The sequence below is a fragment of the Salvelinus fontinalis genome, chromosome 33 (assembly GCF_029448725.1).
Source record: "Salvelinus fontinalis isolate EN_2023a chromosome 33, ASM2944872v1, whole genome shotgun sequence".
In the NCBI taxonomy this organism is placed as follows: Eukaryota; Metazoa; Chordata; class Actinopteri; order Salmoniformes; family Salmonidae; genus Salvelinus; species Salvelinus fontinalis.
In genome coordinates, this window is record NC_074697.1 from 22,219,890 (window position 1) to 22,246,415 (window position 26,526).

At 44.1% G+C, this 26,526-nt stretch overlaps 1 protein-coding gene across 4 annotated transcripts in view; it reads right to left on the reverse strand.

The window, feature by feature from the left end:
* Positions 1-173: 173 nt before the first annotated feature.
* The window catches only part of LOC129831823 (chloride channel protein 2-like), a 259,926-nt gene continuing 233,573 nt past the window's right edge, over positions 174-26,526 (reverse strand). For all 4 annotated transcript variants that reach the window (XM_055895309.1, XM_055895308.1, XM_055895310.1 and 1 more), the window contains 4 exons: positions 25,540-25,578; positions 19,763-19,867; positions 9,526-9,612; positions 174-4,386 (listed from right to left, as the gene is read on the reverse strand). In XM_055895309.1, coding sequence (XP_055751284.1) covers positions 4,177-4,386; positions 9,526-9,612; positions 19,763-19,867; positions 25,540-25,578 — 441 coding nt within the window. In that variant the 3' untranslated portion in view covers positions 174-4,176. The remainder of the gene's footprint in view (positions 4,387-9,525; positions 9,613-19,762; positions 19,868-25,539; positions 25,579-26,526) is intronic.

Below are 26,526 nucleotides of genomic sequence, written 5' to 3' on the forward strand. Positions count from 1 at the left end.
TCAGAAAAACTGATTTTTTTTTTAACAACAAACACACTCCAGAGGGAAAGAATGAGAGAGCGATAGAAAAACAGAAAGAGAGAAAAAAAACAGTTGCTGTTCTTCAGCTTCTGGGAGGAGAGGGGGGATGAGAGAAAAAGAGGGGTGAGGTAAAGGAAGATTCCAGACTCCCATTTGTTAAAATTTCTTTATTCATCCCTGATATTAAAAAAAATAGCGAAAAATAGCACTGGACTTGTTAAGCTCTGGCTGGTTCGACCCCAGTGGGTTTCCGTAGTGGGCCTATAACACATCATACAGTCCAGAGTCAGACAGAGACAGTACAAGCAGCAGAATCCAGAAATGGCCTGGGACCAAACAGACAGTGTGTGTCATTACATACATATTGTTTAACATTTTTCAATTTCTTCACAAAAAATAAGGTTCTTACATTCATGTCAAGTCATATATTAAAATCTAGTTAGAAAGTGAGATGAACAATCATTATTGCACAAGTTGATAATCTAATCATTCAAATAGAAATAATAAAAAAACTAACAAATCAGATTCTTCTATTTTGATTAACACCTATTAATAAATATGCGCCTGCCCTAAAATATCTATCTTGTAGTAAATGATGCCATAGACAACGGAAAAGGAAAATAAGAAGAAAATGACTAAAGAGAAACACAAAATAATGAAAAACCCATCTGAAAAATACAAACACTAAAGCAAATCAAACGTGCATTTTCGCTGGTCCCTTTGGCAAGCTTGGGGACTGACAACAGAGAGTTGCCATGGTGATTATGGATAATTGCACACTATACTGACACATCCTCCGTGTGTGTGTGTATATATATCAAATGCAGAGACATGGGTAGTTATTTCTATCCCTCAAACTTATCACATTCATTTACAGAGAAAACCTATCCTACCCCTGTTACCATGCAGGGGCCAGGATGATGTAGGCACTTGTGAAATGACGATGTCATACAGACCACGAGAACACCCGTGGGTCCTTTAAACATTCTACAAACGTTGGTTAAATGTTCCTGTTACTTCAGGTAGTGGGTCTCATTCTGCTTACTTTATAGTGTTACTTGCATTATTCAAATTACATATATAAACATTGTAGAAATGTTGGGTACATGCTGCAAGGCTGGAAAAACATTGAACATTGGACCTTTTTATAACAATCAGACAGGGAAGAGCAATACGCAACAAAAACTAAAAAGGAGTTTCAGGAAGAGCAACTCGATAGATAGCAATGTAGATCAGTTAGATTTTAAATTAACAATCATGTATTACAGCAATGATGTTAAATACGTTAAATCTGTAAACCTATAGCAAAGTTTTAAATCCACACATTCCCCAAAAAGCCCATCTCCTTTTCCAAAATAAGCCATGATTAAAGCTCATTGGATGAATGAATGCCAATCAAACCTAGATCAAAACTAATTCAATGAGAAAAGATGCAAAATAAGTGAGAATAAAAACATTCAACAAAATAGCCATCAGCATATTGACATTGTCCATTAAAATGATATACACACAGGGTTACATTTAGAAAGTAACCTACCCAACCCTGTATACACAACAGAATATTTCTCATATGTTCTGTTGGTCAAAGTTCTAACAATATGAAAACACAGCCTTCAAAGTCACATGCACTCCTTCATGCAAAGCCATGCTGTCACTCAAGGTGTGTGAGTGTCTCTCTCTGCATGTGAGGATGGGCATGTCAGTCTGTGAACATGTTAGTGTGTGTGTTTATGTATATGTGTGTGTGTGTATTTTCTTTTCAGTGGTGGTGAACAAGGCAAGAACTGTGTGTGTGTGTGTGTGTGTGTGTGTGTGTGCTTTATTCAATGTGGCATTGAATAAGGAATCTGAATGTGTATAACCACAGTCAGATACTCTGAGCTTGTGTATGTGAGCAGAAATTATGACATTGCTGGGTGAAAACAGTAAAATCCAAATAACAACAATTGCAGGTGGAAGGAGTGTTTGACACAGGAAGTGACTCTGCTCAGTCCTTTTCAGAGGCATCAAGCCTTTCAGTGCAAACATTACAAAGGAGAGAGGAAGAAAGAAGCCTCAAAATGACCCCTGCCTGTTAATCAATCAGTGAGAGAGAGCGAATGAGCGAGTGAGAGACTGAAAGAAAACGAGTAGTGGCCATACTTACTTTTTTTTTGCCGACAATTCAATAAGGAACTGTATGTGATCTGATTGGAAGCTGCACACTGGGCTTGTGCAGTATGGAGCTTATATCACCAAGCAAAACATACTTAATAGTTAAATACATTCAAATGACTAAGGAAACCATGCAGCACATTAAAAAAGCCAGCGACTGTCATGAGGAAAATACATGAATAAGTCAAAATCAAGAGGTCAGACTCTTAACCATCTAACCAGACCTCCTCTAGGCAGCTCTATATATCAGTAGGACTATTGATAACTCATACTGTAGTAGGAATGGAGTGCTTTATCATTGGTCATGTATAGATCACCGATCGGTAATGCTGACGGCTTCTAATTGGTCAGTATGGATGGGCTGTAGTGTTTGATCATTGGTCAGTTAGTTCAGATATCTAGTTTCAGTCAGTTGGCTACTGGTCAGCATTATTTAAACTGGTTCTATGTGGTCTGGGTCTGACCTTACTCTGATCACCGTAGTGTAACTGGATAGTGGACAGTGGGGATGTGAAGTTGGCCAACCAGAAAGCTACCATGGGTTCTATTGAAGAAATCTCCCTAACGCAGCAGATTAGATAACAGAAAATGCTTTCATTCTGTGATCTTTCATTCTTCCATTCACTCTCCCTCTTCCTCCCCCCTCCCTAGCCCAACATACTCAGTTAGGGTTATTAAGAGCTACACCTAGAGAAAGCCCTCTTCTCTTGGACTGGCTCTTATTAAAATCTGTGTGTGTGTTTTTGAGGCCGTGTTTTCTTAAAGGAGTGCACAGCATGTGTGTTGAAGCATGCTGAAAGGTAAATGTTAACACATGTTTTCACCATTCTACAGAATACCTACATACATACTGTACATCTGTTTGCATTGAGTAGACTATTCTCTCACCCAGACTCAAGCACTAATGTAACACAGAAAAGAATAGGGGTAGAGGGAGAGGACAGAGAGAGAGTGGTGAAGACATCTCCCAATGTGAGACCAGAACAGTATGTGGTTCTCTCTACAGAGGCAAGGTGAAAAAAAAAATTGACATTTTATTGTCACAGATAGTTGCAGGGAAATGTGTTGTTGTTGTTTTACCGGGTCAGCCACACCTGGAGCAAATTAGGGTTAAGTGTTGCTCAAAGATAGACTTGTCACCCTGTTGCCTCAGGTATTCGAACCAGCGACCTTTCGGTTACAGGCCCAACGCTCTAACCACTAGGCTACTTATTTCCAGTTCCAGGTCACTAAAACAGATGGGAACAAAGTAGAACACAGCTGGAATGTTAAGACTGAAATGTGTCTGATAAGAAGATTCAAATCACAAAGGAATTAAAGCAGGTGGTTGGTTTCTCTACCTTCTTCGTGTAAATACATACAAACCAATAGGTCCATGCATCAATACACACACTCACATCCATACCGGTACACAAGCCTATCTTCTTATCACCGTAGAACCGTCTGCATTTGGAAGACTGGTCAGAAAGAAACGTTTACAGGTCCACAAAATGCAAACAAACTTTGAACATTTCCTCACCAATACCAAAGTTGTCAAAAAAAGAAAATGCAATCCCTTTTACAGTCAAACCACATTCTATACATTTTGTTCTGACAAACTTTGTTAAGCAGTGACATCTTAACTCCCCTCCCTAACACACAGATCTATTCTGTTGTGGGCCCCCCAAACCCAGTGGAGAGCAGGGTCCAGTCTGTGGTGAGTCAATCCCTTGAGTTGAGTAAGTGCAGGGCCCAAAGGCCCACCGGGAGGAGGGGTAAAGGAGAGAGGGATGGAAAGGAAGGCAAGGAGAGGAAGCGAGAACTCTATATTCCAGAATTAAATATTGATCCAAGCTATGAGGTTGCAGCATCGGTTGCGGTTTCTAAGTGGGGGGGGGGGGTCAACGCTCAACCTACTCCTCCCCCTCATCGGCAATATACCTGTCTCCATTTACCTGTCCCAATCCCCATCCAATATACCTCTCCCAAAAATATGTCCCCATCTCCCAGTCCCCATCCCCCTCACTGGGACTTCTCGTCAGAGTCAGATGCCAGGTGCTCCCGGGGGAGGGACATGGACTTGTGGCGGTCCCACAGCTTGTGTAGCTCTGTGGCTTCGTTCTCGCTATTACTGCTGCTGGTGCCACTGGTGCCGCTGTCCCGGAAACTGGACAGAGGGGGGCGCACCTTCACCCCCTTCACCGCCACAGAGCCCTCGATGGCCTTCCGCAGCTACAGAGATAATACAGGAAGAATCAGTCAACAAACGCCAAGAGACTTTCCCAATCCAAAACAGACCCCTAGCCTGAACACCTTGACACTTAGGGACTACGGGTCACAGTTATGGAGTACCAGTCAATTTGGGATTGAAAATAATGAAGGCTTTGTATCAGAGGGGACAGTTGGGTTAAATGCGGAAGACACATTTCAGTTGAAGGCATTCAGTTGAACAACTGAATAGGTTTCCCTCTTTTGTGTAGACCAAAGCAGAATGGTGAGGTTTAACCATGGCAATATTACATGTGATAATATAGGGCGTGTGGCTCTGCTACCATGGTAATAAAGTAGTCTTGGGCCGTATACCGGGTATTTGGAAATGGCTACGGGATGTTTTTTCAATACAGTCAATACCGTTGAAACTATTTCTTTGAAGTATTACTTTTTTTGGTGCATATTTCTAGTTATTTGTTAAGCAAATACCTGCAGTCAACTTATGCAATATGTTAGGAGATAAAGATTGCGTTTTTCATTTCACTGGTCACAATTTTTCCTTATGAAACTTACCGGTTGTTCCGTCATGTGGTGTTTGTTTACGAGTACACAACGACAAGTCACTCTCTGTTGTGCAACATGCACCAGATGATCTAGTTACAGTATGGAATTCACAACTAAATGTTTGCCAGCAAGACATCTTATAAATATTAAGTGTCTAAAATGTGCTAAATCTCTGCAGTTGTGTATTTGGTTTGCTAATTTAGTAGCTAGTTATCTAGCTAAGTGGTTAGCTTCTTCCAAAATCAAGCTTCCCAAATCAAATTGTATTTGTCACATGCGCCAAATACAGGTGTAGACCTTACTGTGAAATGCTTACTTACAAACCCTTAACCAACAAATCAGTTAAGAAAATAAAAAAGTAACACAATAGAATAATAATAATAATGAGGCTATATACATGGGGTACCGGTACCGAGTCAATTTGCGGGGATACAGGTTAGTTTAACTAATTTGTACATGTAGGTAAGGGTAAAGTGACCATGCATAGATAATAAACAGCGAGTAGCAGCAGTGTAAAAACAAAGGAGGGGGGGGTGTCAATGAAAATAGTCTGGTTGGCCATTTTATTAATTGTTCAGCAGTCTTATGGCTTGGGGGTAGAAGCTGTTAAGGAGCCTTTTGGACCTAGACTTGGCTCTCCGGTACTGCTTGCCCTGCGGAAGCAGAGAGAACAGTCTATGACTTGGGTGACCAGAGTCTTTGACAATTTTGTGGGCCTTCCTCTGACACCGCCTAGTATATACAGTACCAGTCAAAGGATTTTTCTTTATTTTGACTACTTTCTACATTGTTAAATACTAGTGAAGACATCAAAACAATGAAATAACACATGGAATCATGTAGTAACCAAAAAAGTGTTAAAAATATATTTTATATTTGAGATTCAATAAAAGTAGCCACCCTCTGCCTTGATGACAGCTTTGCACACTCTTGGCATTCTCTCAACCAGCTTCATGAGGTAGTCACCTGGAATACATTTCAATTAACAGGTGTGCCTTGTTAAAAGTTAATTTGTGGAATTTATTTCCTCAATGCGTTCAGCGTTTGAGCCAATCGGTTGTGTTGTGACAAGGTAGGGGTGGTATACAGATGATAGCCCTATTTGGTAAAAGACCAAGTCCATATTATGGCAAGAACAGCTAGATTAAGCAAAGAGAAACGACAGTCCATCATTACTTTAAGACATGACGGTCAGTCAATGAGTGACATTTCAAGAACTTCAAAAGTTTCTTCAAGAGCAGTTGCAAAAACTATCAAGCACTATGATGAAACTGGCTCTCATGAGGACCGCCACAGTAAAGGAAGACCCAGAGTTACTTCTGCTGCAGAGAATAAGTTAATTACAGTTATCTGCACCTCAGATTGCAGCCCAAATAAACAGAGTTCAAGTAACAGACACATCTCAACATCAACTGTTCAGAGGAGACCTTCATGGTCTAATTGCTGCAAAGAAACCACGACTAAAGGACACCAATAAGAAGAAGAGACTTGCTTGGGCCAAGAAACACTAGCAATGGAGATTAGACCGGTGGAAATCTGTCCTTTGGTCTGATGAGTCCAAATTTGCGATTTTTGGTTCCAACCACCGTGTCTTTGTGAGACGTGGAGTAGGTGAACGGATGATCTCTGCATCCTGACTGGTTGCATCACAGCCTGATATGGCAATTGCTCGGCCTCTGACCGCAAGGCACTACAAAGGCTAGTTCGTACGGCCCAGTACATCACTGGGGCTAAGCTGCCTGCCATCCAGGACCTCTACACCAGGAGGTGTCAGAGGAAGGCCCTAAAAATTGTCAGACCCCAGCCACCCCAGTCATAGACTGTTCTCTTTACTACCGCATGGCAAGCGGTACCGGAGTGCCAAGTCTAGGACAAAAAGGCTTCTCAACAGTTTTTACCCCCAAGCCATAAGACTACTGAATAGGTAATCAAATGACTATTTGCATTGTGCCCCCCCCCCCCCCCCCCCAACCCCTCTTTTACGCTGCTGCTACTCTCTGTTTATCATATATGCATAGTCACTTTAACCATATCTACATGTACATACTACCTCAATCAGCCCGACTAACCGGTGTCTGTATGTAGCCTTGCTACTTTTATAGCCTCGCTACTGTTATTTTACTGTTGTTTTTATTTCTTTACTTACCTTATGTCTTTACTTCCCTTACCGAATACCTTTTTTGCACTATTGGTTAGAGCATGTAAGTAAGCATTTCACTGTAAGGTCTACACCTGTTGTATTCAGTGCACATGACAAATAAACTTTGATTTGATTTGTGTGGTTCCCACCGCATGGAGGAGGTGGTGTGATGGTGCTTTGCTGGTGACACTGTTAGTGTTACCCAAGCATTCTGCAGCGATACGCCATCCCATCTGGTTTGTGCTTAGTGGGACTATCATTTGTTTTACAACAGGACAGCCCTGTGTAAGGGCTATTTGACTAAGAATGAGTATGTGTGTCCAAAATTTTGACTGGTACTGTAGGTCCTGCATGGCAGGAAGCTTGGCGCCAGTGATGTACTGGGCTGTACACACTACCTTCTGTAGCACCTTACGGTCAGATGCCGAGCAGTTTCCATACCAGGCGATGATGCAACCGGTCAGGATGCTATCGATGGTGCAGCTGTAGAACTTTGAGGATCTGGGGACCCATGCCAAGTCTCCTGAGGGGGAAAAACCTTGCCGTACCCTCTTCACGACTTTCCTGATGTGTTTGAACCATGATAGGTTGTTGGTGATGTGGACACCAAGGAACTTTCGACCTGCTCCACTACAGTCCTGTCAATGTGAATGGGGGCCCTCCTTTTCCTGTAGTCCACAATTTTCTCCTTTGATGCTCTTTGTTCTTTGCCTTGCAGTCTAATATTTGTTTGGTCTGTACAGCAAAACCTGAATAGCATATTTTTGTTACTAGTATAACCTTATGAGCTGGGTTGTCTGTCCTGCAAATTCTTTAGGTCAGAGACTTAAGTATTTGTTAGCATTTAGTTAGCATTTTCTATGGGATTTGACATGTACTTGTTAGCATTTCTAACCTTCGGATTACAAAGGCTCAGCGGGGTTCGAAAATTGCTCCCCTTGTGTTCAGTGCAGGTATTAATGAATATCCTGGTAGTGCACAAGGTCGGTATGAAGATATGACAATATAGATACTGCCCAAGCCTATAATAAAGTAAAAATTACCACATTTTATGGTTATGGAAGTCAACATTTATCACCCCTAACAATAGCCGTGATCAGACGTCATGCCACACACTCCATCCCTCTCCTTCCCCAACCATGACAGACGTCTGGCCAACAGCTGTTTCTAAACACACACAAACACAACCATCCCTGTATATCTAGTTATTAGGAGGTATAAGGAGAGCTGAATACAGCAGTACTGTGTGACAGAGAAAGTACTGGTGCATTTGACCCTGCTGATCATCTATGAACATTTGAAGAACAATCTGGCCTTAAAATGACAATGTACTTTTATAATCACCACCCGGCACAGCCAGAAGAGGACTGGCCACCCCTCAGAGCCTGGTTCCTCCTCCTTTCTAGGGAGTTTTTCCTAGCCACTATGCTTCTACATCTGCATTGCTTGCTGTTTGGGGTTTTAGGCTGGGTTTCTATATAGCGCTTTGTGATATCTGCTGATGTAAAAATTGCTTTAGAAATACATTTGATTGATTGATTGAAGAAGCAAGGCGAGGAGACGAGACGAGAGGCGAGGAGAAGCTCGTCTCACTGCTGTTTTTGTCTGCTTGTCTAACACCAAACAAAAGGCCTAAATGTCAGCCAGTGGAACAACACTGTGCTTAGCAACAATCTCCTGTTTTCCAGCCAATTTACAAAGACTGCGTGCTTCTGCCTGTTTTGTTTGTGAAGAGAGAGCAAGAGAGAAATAACAAGAGACAGTGAGAGGAGAGACTGCAAGGAACATTAACCAGTAATTTGTCTTGCTGTCTGTCACCAATTGAAGGGCCGGAAAGAGCAGAGCTCATTAATGCTGACTATGTGTGATGGTGGTGACAGTTCCCTTTCAGTCAGTCAACTTCGGTACAACACAAAGTCATGACTTTGGTTGAAGGAACAAAAATCACGCCTGACAAGGACAATGAAATCCGTAGGGGTTGGGATTCCATTTTCTCACAGTATTTTGTACCGACGTTGTTTGAAAAGAGAACGTAACGTTATGACTATAACTACTGTTCCCTGAAGGAGGGAAACGAGGTAAAGCACCTGTTTGTCCCCACACCGCATGTTCCTGGGCTCGGTGAAAAGCGGTATTAAATTGAAGGAATGAATCCGAGCCTCACGCTTATCACCTGTGGAAGGCGGGGCTTTCATTGGCCTTGTCAGGCCTGATTTTAGTTCATTCAACCAAAGTCGCAAGAGAGCGAATCCCCCATAGTATGTTGTACTGACATTTCCATCCTTCAGTGAACAGTAGTTGCAGTCATAACGTCATGTTATGCTGATGATTGTGACAGTGAGAAAGATGATGATGATGGAGAGGTCTATGACAATGGTGGCTGTTGTTATGTTGTAAACGATGATGGGACAGTGCCATGTTGATGTTGTCAACCCCAGGTGATCTGTGTCACTCACCTCTTTGAGGGACACCACTCCGATGAGTCGTCCAATGCTGGTGACGTAGGCATGGTCCAACCCCAGCAGAGAGAAGATGGTGTGGGTCTGGGGACAAGAGAACAATACACTTAGAATCCAGAACAGAACCAACTGCTAGAACACTTAGAACCAATATATAGAACACTTAGAAACAACAGCTAGAACTGTTAGAATCAATATCTAGAACACTTAGAACTAACAGCTAGAACTCTTAGAACGAACATTTAGAATACTTGGAACGAACACCTTAAACTGCTAGAACCAACATCTAGAACACAACCAACCATATATTTCCTTTTGACACTCTTTTAGAGACATGGCGTCCTGTGAAAATCTTAGAGAAGCTATTAAGCTTAGAGAAGCCTAACCAAGGACGTCAGAGGACAAAAATCAGTTAACCACCTAACTGAGGAACTCAATTTAACCTTGCGCAATACCCTAGATGCAGTTGCACCCCTAAAAACGAAAAACATATGTCATAAGAAACTAGCTCCCTGATATACAGAAAATACCCGAGCTCTGAAGCAAGCTTCCAGAAAATTGGAACGGAAATTGCACCACACGAAACTGGAAGTCTTCCGACTAGCTTGGAAAGACAGTAGCGTGCAGTATCGAAGAGCCCTCACTGCTGCTCGATCATCCTATTTTTCCAACTTAATTGAGGAAAATAAGAACAATCCGAAATTTATTTTTGATACTGTCGCAAAGCTAACTAAAAAGCAGTATTCCCCGAGAGAGGATGGCTTTCACTTCAGCAGTAATAAATTGATGAACTTCTTTGAGGAAAAGATCATGATCATTAGAAACCAAATTACGGACTCCTCTTTAAATCTGCGTATTCCTCCAAAGCTCAGCTGTCCTGAGTCTGCACAACTCTGCCAGGACCTAGGATCAAGAGAGACACTTAAGTGTTTTAGTACTATATCTCTTGACACAATGATGAAAATAATCATGGCCTCTAAACCTTCAAGCTGCATACTGGACCCTATTCCAACTAAACTTCTGAAAGAGCTGCTTCCTGTGCTCGGCCCTCCTATGTTGAACATAATAAACGGCTCTCTATCCACCGGATGTGTACCAAACTCACTAAAAGTGGGAGTAATAAAGCCTCTCTTGAAAAAGCCAAACCTTGACCCAGAAAAATAAATAAATAAATAAAATCAATAAATAAAATCGGCCTATATCGAATCTTCCATTCCTCTCAACATTTTTTGAAAAAGCTGTTGCGCAGCAACTCACTGCCTTCCTGAAGACAAACAATGTATACGAAATGCTTCAGTCTGGTTTTAGACCCCCACATTGCACTGAGACTGCACTTGTGAAGGTGGTAAATGACCTTTTAATGGCGTCAGACCGAGGCTCTGCATCTGTCCTCGTGCTCCTAGACCTTAGTGCTGACTTTGATACCATCGATCACCACATTCGTTTGGGGAGATTAGAAACCCAAATTGGTCTACACGGACAAGTTTTGTCCTGGTTTAGATCTTATCTGTCGGAAAGATATCAGTTTGTCTCTGTGAATGGTTTGTCCTCTGACAAATCAACTGTACATTTCGGTGTTCCTCAAGGTTCCGTTTTGGGACCACTATTGTTTTCACTATATATTTTACCTCTTGGGGATGTCATTCGAAAACATAATGTTAACTTTCACTGCTATGCGGATGACACACAGCTGTACATTTCAATGAAACATGGTGAAGCCCCAAAATTGCCCTCGCTAGAAGCCTGTGTTTCAGACATAAGGAAGTGGATGGCTGCAAACGTTCTACTTTTAAACTCGGACAAAACAGAGATGCTTGTTCTAGGTCCCAAGAAACAAAGAGATCTTCTGTTGAATCTGACAATTAATCTTGATGGTTGTACAGTCGTCTCAAATAAAACTGTGAAGGACCTCGGCGTTACTCTGGACCCTGATCTCTCTTTTGACGAACATATCAAGACTGTTTCAAGGACAGCTTTTTTCCATCTACGTAACATTGCAAAAATCTGAAACTTTCTGTCCAAAAATGATGCAGAAAAATGAATCCATGCTTTTGTTACTTCTAGGTTAGACTACTGCAATGCTCTCTTTTCAGGCTATCCGGATAAAGCACTAAATAAACTTCAGTTAGTGCTAAATACCGCTGCTAGAATCCTGACTAGAACAAAAAATGTATCATATTACTCCAGTGCTAGCCTCCCTACACTGGCTTCCTGTTAAGGCAAGGGCCGATTTCAAGGTTTTACAGCTAACCTACAAAGCATTACATGGGCTTGCTCCTACCTATCTTTCCGATTTAGTCCTGCCGTACATACCTACACGTACGCTACGATCACAAGACGCAGGCCTCCTAATTGTCCCTAGAATTTCTAAGCAAACAGCTGGAGGCAGGGCTTTCTCCTATAAGCTCCATTTTTATGGAATGGTCTGTCTAGCCATGTGAGAGACGCAGACTCGGTCTCAACCTTTAAGTCTTTACTGAAGACTCATCTCTTCAGTGGGTCATATGATTGAGTGTAGTCTGGCCCAGGAGTGTGAAGGTCAACGGAAAGGCTCTGGAGCAACGAACCCCCCTTGCTGTCTCTGCCTGGCCGGTTCCCCTCTATCCACTGGGATTCTCTGCCTCTAACCCTATTACAGGGGCAGAGTCACTGGCTTACTGGTGCTCTTTCATGCTGTCCCTAGGAGGGGTGCGTCACTTGAGTGGGTTGAGTCACTGACGTGATCTTCCTGTCTGGGTTGGCGCCACCCCTTGGGTGGTGCCGTGGCGGAGATCTTTGTGGGCTTTACTCGGCCTTGTCTCAGGATGGTAAGTTGGTGGTTGAAGTGATCCCTCTAGTGGTGTGGGGGCTGTGCTTTGGCAAAGTGGGTGGGGTTATATCCTTCCTGTTTGGCCCTGCCCGGTGGTATCATCGGATGGGGCCACAGTGTCTCCTGACCCCTCCTGTCTCAGCCTCCTGTATTTATGCTGCAGTAGTTTATGTGTCGGGGGGCTAGGGTCAGTTTGTTATATCTGGAGTACTTCTCCTGTCTTATCCGGTGTCGTGTGTGAATTTAAGTATGCTCTCTCTAATTCTCTCTTTCTCTCCATCTTTCTTTCTCCTCGGAGGACCTGAGCCCTAGGACCATGCCTCAGGACTATCTGGCATGATGACTCCTTGCTGTCCCCAGTCCACCTGGCCGTGCTGCTGCTCCAGTTTCAACTGTTCTGCCTGCGGCTATGGAACCCTGACCTGTTCACCGGACATGCTACCTGTCACAGACCTGCTGTTTTCAGCTCTCTAGAGACTGCAGGAGCGGTAGAGATACTCTTAATGATCGGCTATGAAAAGCCAACTGACATTTACTCCTGAGGTGCTGACTTGCTGCACCCTCGACAACTACTGTGATTATTATTATTTGACCATGCTGGTAATTTATGAACATTTGAACATCTTGGCCATGTTCTGTTATAATCTCCACCCGGCACAGCCAGAAGAGGACTGACCACCCCTCATAGCCTGGTTCCTCTCTAGGTTTCTTCCGAGGTTTTGGCTTTTCTAAGGAGATTTCCCTAGCCACCGTGCTTCTACACCTGCATTGCTTGCTGTTTGGGGTTTTAGGCTTGGTTTCTGTACAGCACTTTGAGATATCAGCTGATGTAAGACGGGCTATATAAATAAATTTGATTTGATAAATTTGATTTGATTAAACTACAGCAGTTAGTGCATTAGAACAGTCAGCTTAGTGGTCACTGGAGAGCTGAATGGTGTGCAAGCTCCTTCCTCATTCAACTAATGAGGTAATCAGCAAGTCATCAAAAGTAATCACCTTGATTAGCCTAATCGCGTGTTTGAGCACCACAGAGCTAGATTGTTGTGAAAGGTACAACATCCCTACTGATACTGTAAGCTACTAGAACCTCAAGTGAACCACACAGACAGCGGTTTGAGCCTAAATAACCTTATTTGTTATTTAAATATTTAATGCAAATGAGAGTTAACCATTACAATGTACCAGGAAACAAACATAAAACAGCATGGAATACACATTACCCAGACTGATAGACGCAAGAGAACAAACACGAATGTTCATAAGTCTCTCTCACACAAACACATAGACACAGACACAGACAGATGAGCTGGGACAAAAATTTATATGGCAATAAATTGTCTGAATTGATGCAATAACGATAAATATGACAATTGTTTTAAACCTATGTGCCCACAGTGAAAAGAAAATATCCGTTAAAAAAGGTCCGATGCATCCGTTTTTTTTCTTCTGTGTAACTATTAGGTATCTTACTGTGATTGTTTTCAATAAAAAAGAAACAAAAATAGCTTCTGAGCAAAGAGCAATTTATCAAGTTTTGCTAGGAATGTCTGGGAATTCGGAGGGGAAAACCGTGGCAGAGGTTTTGAAAGGCAGGACGAAACTCCATCCCACCAAAACAGGCTGAAATTTAAAAGGGTCTTTTCGGAAAGTATTACTCCAACCTCATAGTATGTATATGTATACATACAGTACCAGTCAAATGTGTGGACACACCTACTCATTCAAGGGCTGGTCTTTATAATTACTATTTTCTACATTGTACAATAATATCAAAACTATGAAATAACACATATGGAATCATGTAGTAACCAAAACATATTTTATATATTTGAGACTCTTCAAAGTAGCAACCCTTTGCCTTGATGACAGCTTTGCAAACTCTTGGCATTCTCTCAACCAGCTTCATGAGGAATGCTTTTCCAAAAGTCTTGAAGGAGTTCCCACATATGCTGAGCACTTATGGTGTGAACCAAACATGCAGAGATCATCCGTTCACCTACCCTCACTAAGACACGGCGGTTGGAACCAAAAATCTAAAAATTTGGACTCATCAGACCAAAGGACAGATTTCCACCGGTCTAATGTCCATTGCTCATGTTTCTTGGCCCAAGCAAGTCTCTTCTCCTTATTGGTGTTCTTGAGTAGTGGTTTCTTTGCAGCAATTCGACCATGAAGGCCTGATTCACACAGTCTCCTCTGAACAGTTGAGATGTGTCTGTTACTTGAACTCTGTGAAGCATTGATTTAGACTGCAATCTGAGGTGCAGTTAACTCTAATGAATTCATCCTCTGCAGCAGAGGTAACTCTGGGTCTTCCTTTCCTGTGACGATCCTCATGAGAGCCAGTTTCATCATAGCACTTGATAGTTTTTGTGACTGCACTTGAAGAAGTTCAAGTTCTTGAAATGTTACGCATTGACTGACCTTCATGTCTTAAAGTAATGACGGACTGTCACTTCTCTTTGTTTAATTGAGCTGTTCTTGCCATGATATGGAATTGGTCTTTTACCAAATAGGGCTATCTTCTGTATACCAGCCCTTCCTTGTCACAACACAACTGATTGGCTGAAACGCATTAAGGAGGAAAGAAATTCCACAAATTAACTTTTAACAAAGCACACCTGTTAATTGAAATGCATTCCAGGTGACTGTAACAGTCCTGACCTGTTTTATGTTGTTTTTATGTGTTTATGGTCAGGGCGTTAGTTTTGGGTGGGCAGTCTATGTTATTTGTTTCTATGTTGGTTTTGGTTTGCCTGGTATGGCTCTTGATTAGAGGCAGGTGGTTTGCGTTTTCCTCTAATCAAGAGTCATATTTAGGTAGGGCATTCTCACTGTTTGTTTGTGGGTGATTGTCTCCTGTGTCAGTATGTATGTTCGTACCACACATGACTGTAGCGTTTGTTTGTTTCGTTTCGTTTCGATGTCGTCTGTTTCCTGTACGTAAGTTTATGTTTAGTTATTTAAGTTTATGTTCAGGTTTCGTCAACGTCGTTTTCTTGTTTTGTAGTTTGAAAGTGTTTTGTTTCGTTTCGTGTGGCCATCGTATTTTTAATAAAGATGGCTTATTTCCCAACTGCTGCGTTTTGGTCTGAAGATCCTTCTCTCCTCACCTCATCCGAGGATGAGGAGAGCACAAGCCGTTACAGAATCACCCACCACGCTAAGACCAAGCGGCTAGGGAAAACTAAATGGAGTAAGGGACAGGAGAAGAAGGAGAGATGGACATGGGACGATGTTTTGGATGGAAAAGGTGTCTACACATGGGAGGAGATCCTAGCTGGTAGAGATCGCCTCCCATGGGAACAGCTGGAGGCACTTAGGAGAGCGGAGGCTACCGGAGAGAGGAACCGGAGCTATGAGGGAACGCGTCTGGCACGGAAGCCAAAAAAGCCCGTAAGTAATTCCCAAAAATTTCTTGGGGGGGGGCTAGGAGGTGGTGGGCCAAGGGCAGGTAGGAGACCTGCGCCCACTTCCCAGGCTTACCGTGGAGAGCGGGAGTACGGGCAGGCGCCGTGTTACGCAGTAGAGCGCACGGTGTCTCCTGTACGAGTGCATAGCCCAGTGCGGGTTATTCCACCTCCCCGCACTGGTAGGGCTAGATTGAGTATTGAGCCAGGTGTCATGAGGCCGGCTCAACGCGTCTGGTCTCCAGTGCGTCTCCTCGGGCCGGCATACATGGCACCTGCCTTACGCATGGTTTCCCCGGTTCGCCTACATAGGCCGGTGCGGGTTATTCCACCTCCCCGCACTGGTCGGGCGACCGGGAGCATTCAACCAGGTAAGGTTGGGCGGGTTCAATGCTCAAGAGTGCCAGTACGCCTCCACGGTCCGGTATTTCCGGCACCACCTCCCCGCCCCAGCCTAGTACCTACAGTGTCTACACTACGCACTAGGCTACCAGTGCGTATCCTGAGCCCTGTTCCTCCTCCACGCACTCTCCCTGTAGTGCGTGTATCTAGCCCGGTGCCTCCAGTTCCGGCACCACGCACTAAGCCACCTGTGCGTCTCCAGAGCCCTGAACACACTGTATCTTCTCCCCCTACTAATCCTGATGTGCTTGTCCTCAGCCCGGCGTCACCAGTGCCGGTACCTCGCATCAGGGATAGAGTAGGCTTTGAGAGTACAGTGTGCCCTGTCCCTGCTCCCCGCACTAGTAGGAAGGTGCTTGTCATTAGCACGGTGCCTCCAGTTCCGGCACCACGCACCAGGTCTACAGTGTACCGTATCCGGCCAGAGCCATCCGTCTCCCCAGCGCCATCTGAGCCATCCGTCTCCCCAGCGCCATCTGAGCCATCCGTCTCCCCAGCGCCATCTGAGCCATCCGTCTCCCCAGCGCCATCTGAGCCATCCGTCTCCCCAGCGCCATCTGAGCCATCCGTCTCCCCAGCGCCGTCTGAGCCATCCGTCTGCCATGAGCCTGCAAAGCCGCCCGTCTGCCATGAGCCTGCAAAGCCGCCCGTCTGCCATGAGCCTACAGAGCCGTCAGCCAGACAGGAGCCGCTAGAGCCGTCAGCCAGACAGGATCCGCCAGAGCCGCCAACCAGACAGGATCCGCCAGAGCCGCCAACCAGACAGGATCCGCCAGAGCCGCCAACCAGACAGGATCCGCCAGAGCCGCCAACCAGACAGGATCCGCCAGAGCCGCCAACCAGACAGGATCCGCCAGAGCCGCCAACCAGACAGGATCCGCCAGAGCCGCCAACCAGACAGGATCTGCCAGAGCCGCCAGCGAGCCAGGATCTGCCAGAGCCGCCAGCGAGCCAGGATCTGCCAGAGCCGCCAGCGAGCCATGAGCAGCCAGAGCCGTCAGAGAGCCATGAGCAGCCAGAGCCGTCAGAGAGCCATGAGCAGCCAGAGCCGTCAGAGAGCCATGAGCAGCCAGAGCCGTCAGAGCGCCATGAGCGTCGAGAGCCGTCAGCCTGCCATGAGCGTCGAGAGCCGTCAGCCTGCCATGAGCGTCGAGAGCCGTCAGCCTGCCATGAGCGTCGAGAGCCGTCAGCCTGCCATGAGCGTCGAGAGCCGTCAGCCTGCCATGAGCGTCGAGAGCCGTCAGCCTGCCATGAGCGTCGAGAGCCGTCAGCCTGCCATGAGCGTCGAGAGCCGTCAGCCTGCCATGAGCGTCGAGAGCCGTCAGCCTGCCATGAGCGTCGAGAGCCGTCAGCCTGCCATGAGCGTCGAGAGTCCTTCAGCCGGGATCTGCCCCTTGTCCCGGTGTTGCCCCTTGTCCCGGTGCTGCCCCTTGTCCCGGTGCTGCCCCTTGTCCCGGTGCTGCCCCTTGTCCCGGTGCTGCCCCTTGTCCCGGTGCTGCCCCTTGTCCCGGTGCTGCCCCTTGTCCCGGTGCTGCCCCTTATTCCGGTGCTGGTCCTTATCCTGGTGCTGCCCCTTGTTCCGGTGCTGCCCCTTGTCCCGGTGCTACCCCTTGTCCCGGTGCTGCCCCTTGTCCCGGTGCTGGCTGTTTATTTAGGGGAAAGTAGTTTTAGGGTGGTCAGTGGAAGGGGTAGACAGAAGAGGGGAGTGACTATGGTGGTGTGGAGACAGCGTCCTGAGCCGGAACCACCACCGTGGTCAACTGCCCACCCGGACCCTCCCCTGGACTTTGTGCTGGTGCGCCCGGCGTTCGCACCTTGAGGGGGGGGTACTGTAACAGTCCTGACCTGTTTTATGTTGTTTTTATGTGTTTATGGTCAGGGCGTTAGTTTTGGGTGGGCAGTCTATGTTATTTGTTTCTATGTTGGTTTTGGTTTGCCTGGTATGGCTCTTGATTAGAGGCAGGTGGTTTGCGTTTTCCTCTAATCAAGAGTCATATTTAGGTAGGGCATTCTCACTGTTTGTTTGTGGGTGATTGTCTCCTGTGTCAGTATGTATGTTCGTACCACACATGACTGTAGCGTTTGTTTGTTTCGTTTCGTTTCGATGTCGTCTGTTTCCTGTACGTAAGTTTATGTTTAGTTATTTAAGTTTATGTTCAGGTTTCGTCAACGTCGTTTTCTTGTTTTGTAGTTTGAAAGTGTTTTGTTTCGTTTCGTGTGGCCATCGTATTTTTAATAAAGATGGCTTATTTCCCAACTGCTGCGTTTTGGTCTGAAGATCCTTCTCTCCTCACCTCATCCGAGGATGAGGAGAGCACAAGCCGTTACAGTGACTACCTCATGAAGCTGGTTGAGAGAATGCCAAGGGTGTGCAAAGCTGTCATCAAGGCAAAGGGTGGCTACTTTAGAGAATTTCAAATATAAAACATATTTTGATCTGTTTAACACTTTTTTTTTGGTTATTACATGATTCCATATGTGTTATTTCATAGTTTTGATGTCTTCACTATTATTCTACAATGTAGAAAATAGTAAAAATTAAGGAAAACCCTGGAATGAATAGGTGTGTCCACACTTTTGACTGGTACTGTATATATAAACCACAGTGAAATCACGTTTTTGACTGCACTGGGCCTTTAAACTACTACTACTAGTTTGATGGTTGTATCACCATCAATTGTCCTATTAACAAGCCCCCATATTAGCAAACTTATTTCATTTAAAACTTCACATTTCTCTAGTATAGGCTACTTATCATCATGAACGACATCAGCAAAATGCCTGCGATAAGTGATTGGTATGGTCGCTGTTGATCGTCCCAGCTCTAATACACACACTTGATCTGTTCTTCTATCCTCGTGATGACCTAAAATTGATTTCTATTCAAAATCCTATTTTCCCTAACCATAACCTGTAACACTGTCCCTATTTCGAACACTACTGTATCCCTAAAGCTTAAAATAGCCTTTGTCCTCATGGGGACGTGGAAAATGTCCCCACAAGCGATCATTTTCCTTGTTTAACTATCCTTGTAGGGACCTTTGAGGATAGAAGAACCAACCACACACACAGATGAATATGTGGAGGGAGATTGTGTCTGGTAATGGGTGTTGGCAGTGTGCGGCGAGGGAGGTTGAGGGAGGGGAGAGCTTGATGGATTGGTGCAGAATCCCACTCTTAAATGTTTAAACAGCACGCACACAGCGCAGGGAGGAAAGGAGTGGAAGAGAGAGGAGAAGGGGGAGGGCATTATGAATGGAGGACATTAGGCCTGCCAGGCAGGTGAGAACGAGTGTGTGTGTGTAAAAATGCTCTGTAGTGTATGTGAGTGTGTATCACAGTAGGACAACTAAATCAACACTGTTCAAAAGCACCCCCCCCCCCCCCCCTTTCATGCAGCCTGTTCTTTTCTCCTGCACTCAGAGGGAGACTTATTGTGGCAGTACAGACATGCTTGTGTGTATGTGTGCACTTGCAATGCAGTGGCTATAATAGCATTGACACCGGACTATCCATCTACTATACTCATTTTACAATATTAATCCTGGAGCGATTTATTCAAAAGGGGGTTGTACTGAGCAGTATAACAGACAGATTGACAGACACAGACCTTATGTAGTGAGGTGCGCTCCACCAGTTGGAAGGGGGCGGGGTCGATCTTGCAGTTGTCAAAGTTCACCTGCTCGTCAAGCTGGTTCTCCTCCCACTCTGCAATCTGCAACCCAGAGGAAGAGGAGGATGAAGAGGAGAGTGGAGAGAAACAGTATGGAAGTACTCAAACCCTCTTAGACATATAGAATACTTAAATGGTTTTTACATCCATGGTGATAAAATAATGGATATGGCATGTATCTTTAATTCAGTAAGGTATTCACTAATATTTCAGAAGACAAAAAACACCTTTTGGAATATCAATTTAACGCCTTCAACTCCAGTGATTGTTACCGATATGGGGTTCCTCAAATCTAAATGCTAATAGCTTAGAAAATATGAGAGTGATATGCATAATAAACATGCTAGCAGTTGAAAGGGAAACGCGTGAGATTTTAGAGATGACAGATTATGGAATAATGTTCAGAACAAAAGGTGAGAATAAAACAGTTAAAGTGCTTATCAGTGGAAACATCTCAGACTATTTCAATTGACGTACCACCAAGCATTTCAGCTTTAATCTAAAATCCAATAATTCCTAATATCAACCAAATCACTTTGCAAACCCCAACACTAACTTCAATCCTTATTCTACACTATTCAATAGCAATAGAATATATATATGTACACACACACACACACACACACACACACACACACACACACACACACACACACACGGCAAAAAAATAAAAGTCCCTTTTTCAGGACCATGTCTTTCAAAGATAATTTGAAAGAAATCCAAATAACTTCACAGATCTTCATTGTAAATGGTTTAAACACTGTTTCCCATGCTTGTTCAATGAACCATAAACAATTCATGAACACGCACCTGTGGAACGGTCGTTAAGACACTAACAGCTTACAGACGGTAGGAAATTTAGTGTCCTAAGTTTTCATAACTGTGACCTTAAGAGGCCTTTCTACTGACTCTGAAAAACATCAAAAGAAAGATCCCCAGGGTCCCTGCTCATCTGCATGACCATGCCTTAGGCATGTTGCAAGGAGGCATGAGGACTGCAGATGTGGCCAGGGCAATAAATTACAATGTCCGTACTGTGAGACGCCTAAGACAGCGCTACAGGGAGACAGGATGGACAGCTGATCGTTCTCGCAGTGGCAGACTACGTGTAACAACACCTGCACAGGATCGGTACATCCAAACGTCACACCTGCGGGACAGGTACAGGATGGCAACAACTGCCCGAGTTACGCCAGGAATGCACAATCCCTCCATCAGTGCTCAGACTGTCCACAATAGGCTGAGAGAGGCTGGACTGTTAGTCACAGGTCTGTGGAACTTGTTCATTTTGTGTCTGTTGTTGAATCTTGTTATGGTCATACAAATATTTATACATGTTAAGTTTGCTGAAAATAAACACAGTTGACAGTGAGAGGACGTTTATTTTTTTGCTGAGTATACATACATATATATATATATATATACACACACACATATACATACATACATACATACACACACACAATTTAGACAGAACTTGGGGCACCGTCGGACCGCCGTCCTCAGCTGGCAAGCAGGTTTTTGAATAGATTAGCATGTATATACACTAAACAGAAATCTAGAAGCAAGATGTAACAATTTGAACAATTTAACTGAGTTACAGGACATACTGTATAAGGAAATCAGTCAATAGATTTTTTTATTAGGCCCTAATCTACCCACTTGAGAGCCAGGCCCAGCCAATCAGAATAAGTTATCCCCACAAAAAAGCTTTATTACAGACAGAAATACTCCTCAGTTTCATCAGCTGTCCAGGTGGCTGGTCAATCCCACAGGTGAAGAAGCCAGATGTGGAGGTCATGGGCAGGCGTGGATACACGTGGTCTGTGATTGTGGGGCCGGTTGGACGTACGGCCAAATTCTCTAAAACGACGTTTGGAGGCGGCTTATGGTAGAGAAATTAACATTATCTGGCAACAGCCCTGGTGGATATTCCTGCAGTCAGCATGCCAATTGTACACTCCCTCAAAACTTGAGACATCTGTGGCATTGTGTTGTGTTGACAAAACTGCACATTTTAGAGTGGCCTTGTTATTGTCCCCAGCACAAGGTGCACATGTGTAATAATCATGTTTAATTAGCTTCTTGAAATGCCACACCTGTCAGGTGGATGGATTATCTTGGCAAAGGAGAAATACTCACTAACAGGGAGGTAAACAAATTTGTGCACAACATTTGAGAGAAATAAGCTTTTTGCGCGTATGGAACATTTCTGGGATCTTTTATTTCAGCTCATGAAAACAACACTTTACATGTTGCGTTTATATTTTTGTTCCCCACGCGCACGGACACACACACAGTACCAGTCAAAAGTTGACACACCTACTCATTCAAGGGTTTTTCTTTATTTTTTACATTGTAGAATAATAGTGATGACATTAAAACTATGAAATAACACATATGGAATCATGTAGTAACAAAAATAAAGAATTAAACAAATATGAATATATTTTAGATTCCTCAAAATACCCTTTGCCTGGATGACAGCTTTGCATTCTCTCAAACAGCTTCATAAGGTAGTCACCTGGAACGCTTTTCCAAAAGTCTTGAAGAAGTTCCTACATATGCTGAGCACTTATTGGCTGCTTTTCCTTCACTCTGCAGTCCATCTCATCCCAAACCATCTCAATTGGGTTGAGGTAGGGTGATTGCTGAAGCCAGGTCATCTGATGCAGCAATTCGACCATGAAGGCCTGATTCACACAGTCTCCTCAGAACAGTTGATGTTGAGATGTGTCTGTTACTTGAATTCTGTGAAGCATCGATTTGGGCTGCAATCTGAGGTGCAGTTAACTCTCATGAATTTATCCTCTGCAGCAGAGGTAACTCTGGGTCTTCCTTTCCTGTAGCGGTTCTCATGAGAGCCAGTTTGATCATAGTGCTTGGTTTTTGTGACTGCACTTGAAGAAACGTTCAGTTCTTGAAATTTTACGCATTGACTGACCTTCGTGTTTTAAAGTAATGATGGACTGTCATTTGTCTTTGCTTAATTGAGCTGTACTTGTCGTAATATGGAATTGGTATTTTACAAAATAGGGCTATCTTCTGTATACCACCCCTACCTTGTCACAACAAAACCGATTGGCTGAAACGCATTGAGGAAAGAAATTCCACAAATTAACTTTTAACAAGGCACACCTGTTAATTGAAATGTATTCCAGGTGACTACCTCCATTGCCAGCAGCATACCACCCTGCATACCACTACTGGCTTGCTTCTGAAGCTAAGCAGGGTTGGTCCTGGTCAGGCCCTGGATGGGAGACCAGATGCTGCTGGAAGTGGTGTTGGAGGGCCAGTAGGAGGCACTCTTTCCTCTGGTCTAAAAAAAAATATCCCAATGCCCCAGGGCAGTGATTGGGGACACTGCCCTGTGTAGGGTGCCGTCTTTCGGATGGGACGTTAAACGGGTGTCCTGACTCTCTGAGGTCATTAAAGATCCCATGGCACTTATCGTAAGAGTAGGGGTGTTAACCCCGGTGTCCTGGCTAAATTCCCAATCTGGCCCTCAAAACCATCATGGTCACCTAATAATCCCCAGTTTACAATTGGCTCATTCATCCCCCTCCTCTCCCCTGTAACTATTCCCCAGGTCGTTGCTGCAAATGAGAATGTATTCTCAGTCAACTTACCTGGTAAAATAACGGTAAAAAAAAAAAAAAAAAAAAAAAAAATGAACCTGGTTGAGAGAATGCCAAGAGTGTGCAAAGATGTCATCAAGGCAAAGGGTGGCTACTTTGAAGAATCTAAAATATATTTGGATTTGTTTAACACTTTTTTGGCTACTACATGATTCCATATGTGTTATTTCATAGTGTTGAAGTCTTCACTACTTTTCGACAATGTAGAAAATTGTAAAAAATAAAGAAAAACCCTTGAATGAGAAGGTGTGTCCAAACTCTTGACTGGTACCGTACATATCTCCCATGAGGACCGCTACAGGAAAGGAAAACCCAGAGTTACCTCTGCTGCAGAGGATAAGTTCATTAGAGTTACCAGCCTCTGAAATTGCAGCCCAAATAAATGCTTCACAGAGTTCAAGTAACAGACACAGCTCAACATCAACTGTTCAGATAAGACTGGGTGACTGTCAGGCCTTCATGGTTGAATTGCTGCAAAATAAACACTACTAAAGGACATAAATAATAAGAAGAGACTTGCTTGGGCCAAGAAACACGAGCAATGGACATTAGACAGGTGGACATTTCTCCTTTGGTCTGATGAGTCCAAATTGGAGATTTTTGGTTCCAACCGCTGCATCTTTGTGAGACGCGGTGTGGGTGAACGGATGATCTCCGCATGTGTATTTCCCACCATAAAGCATGGATGAGGAGGTATTATGGTGTGGGGGTGCTTTGCTGGTGACACTGTCTGTGATTTATTTAGAACTAAAGGCACACTTAACCAGCATGGCTACACATCATTCTGCAGCGATACGCCATCCCATCTGGTTTGCACTTAGTGGGACTATCCTTTGTTTTTCAACAGGACAATGACCCAGCACACCTCCAGGCTGTGTAAGAGCTATTTCACCAAGACGGAGAGTGATGGAGTGCCATCAGATGACCTGGCCTCCACAATCCCCCAACCTCAACCCAATTGAGATGGTTTGGGATGAGTCAGACCGCAGAGTGAAGAAAAAGTAACCAAGTGCTCAGTATATGTGGAAACTCCTTCAAGACTGTTGGAAAAGCATTCCTCATGAAGCTGGTTGAATGCCAAGAGTGTGCAAAGCTGTCAAGGCAAATGGCGGCTATTTGAAGAATCTCAAATATAAAACATATTTTGATTTGTATAACACTTTTTTGGTTACTACATGATTCCATATGTGCTATTTCATAGTTTAGATGGCTTCACTATTATTCTACAATGTAGAAAATAGTCTAAATAAATAAAAACCCTTGAATGAGTAGGTGTTCTAAAACTTTTGACCGGTAGTGTATGCTACTAGTTTTGTTCACAAACCTGGCGGTGTCTAAAACGCAAACACGTCTCACATATGTTTCCAAAACTGTATCGCGTGTAACTTAACAGTAAGAAATAATTTATAAAAAACAAAAAAGGTATAATTTCTACACACTTTCATAGGGTTAGGGTTCCCACGGCCATGTTACAGTGCTTGTTTATGGAAGACAAAAGCGAGCACCTGTGCTAATTAGCTATCTAGCATGCTCCGAACACCTGTGTGTAATGGAAGGCCACCAGAAACGTGTGAAAAATACTGTCGGCTGCAACTGTGGTAAAGCAGGTTAAAACAGTGTAGGTAAGGTACATGTATATTTTGCATTTGGGAAATTGTTTTGATGTGATATGAAAGTAGAGGCCTTTATGTTCTCAAACGTTTAAACAGGGTGTCAGGATTGTAGTTTACATGGAACAAGCTGTCCTCCATACCATCAGCTGAGATCCCAAGACTGGGAACGGCTTTAAGCCACCTTGGGCCCTATTGGGTTCTTGAGAGCAATCCCTATCCAAACTCCACTTCCTTTAAGCCTAGGTGGTTTCCTGTTTTATGTGGCTACACAGTGTCTGGCTGTGCTCCCTGGTGCAGAGATAATAGATGCCCATAGAGATTCCAGCTTTGATGAGGCTATTCATACACAGTGACTAATTATTCCCCTGATAACCAGTAAATACACTGTAGCATAGACAGACAGCACTGAAACATCCTGAGAGAAAAGGGTGAAAGAGGGAGAGAAAGTGTTGTAGGGTCTCACCTCTCTGATGGTCATGTCATCATCCACATCGAAGTCATCCTGAGAGGAGAGGGACAGAAAACAGATCAACACACTTACACTGCAAACGCACACCAAAAAGACTTGTGTGCACGCCTGCACACAAACACTACAGACAAGCACAACGTCAAAATGACAGTAAATAACATGAAATACAAACCCAAGGACACACAGTACACTTATACTACAAATAAAACACTTGTCCATGTCATGGCCACACTGCAGTCAAACTGAACACAGTTACAAAATGAAGAGGTGGATGGACAGATGTGACAAGACACTAAATGAATAACTACACATATGACCATGGTGGGGGGGTTGAAAACGTGCTTGAAGCAGATAATAATGGGTTGCATTCATACAGCGCTTTTCATAAGGTCTCAAAGTACAGATGGGATGATTGACACTAATGGATTTGACCATGGAGTGATGATGGCTACAGTTTGGATATGAGCCGGGGGGCCTGAAAACCTGAGAGAGTTCTACAGTGCTGAGTGGTACTTAAGTGTGTGTGTCAATGTCAAAAGGCGTGTGTATAGCCCCATTCAGACGGGATCCGTTTTACTGGGGAAGTTGGGACGCACACTCAGTCTCCCGCAGCTCTAGGGTTTAGGGAATAGAGTGTCATTTGGGATGAGCCCTCAGTCTCCTGCAGCTCTGGGATGCAGTCTGAGTGAGTGTTTGGTGCAAGCTGACACCAACCTGATTCAAACCTGCTTGGGTTTCCAGTTAATGAGCGAGCGGCACGTCGAGGCAGAGGAGACACTTAGAACCCTGCAGACATGTCTTAAACGCAGTCCATGACAATCACAACAGCTCAAAGGGAACTGAAGGCTTTTTTCTGGTTAAACGAGCACAAATCACCACATCCGTAATTTTTGTTACTTGGCAGGAAGGTTATTATCCCAGCCCTAAAAACCTACAGTTTTTTGGCAAACGGCCAGGACATCTGATAATACTTATCCTGTG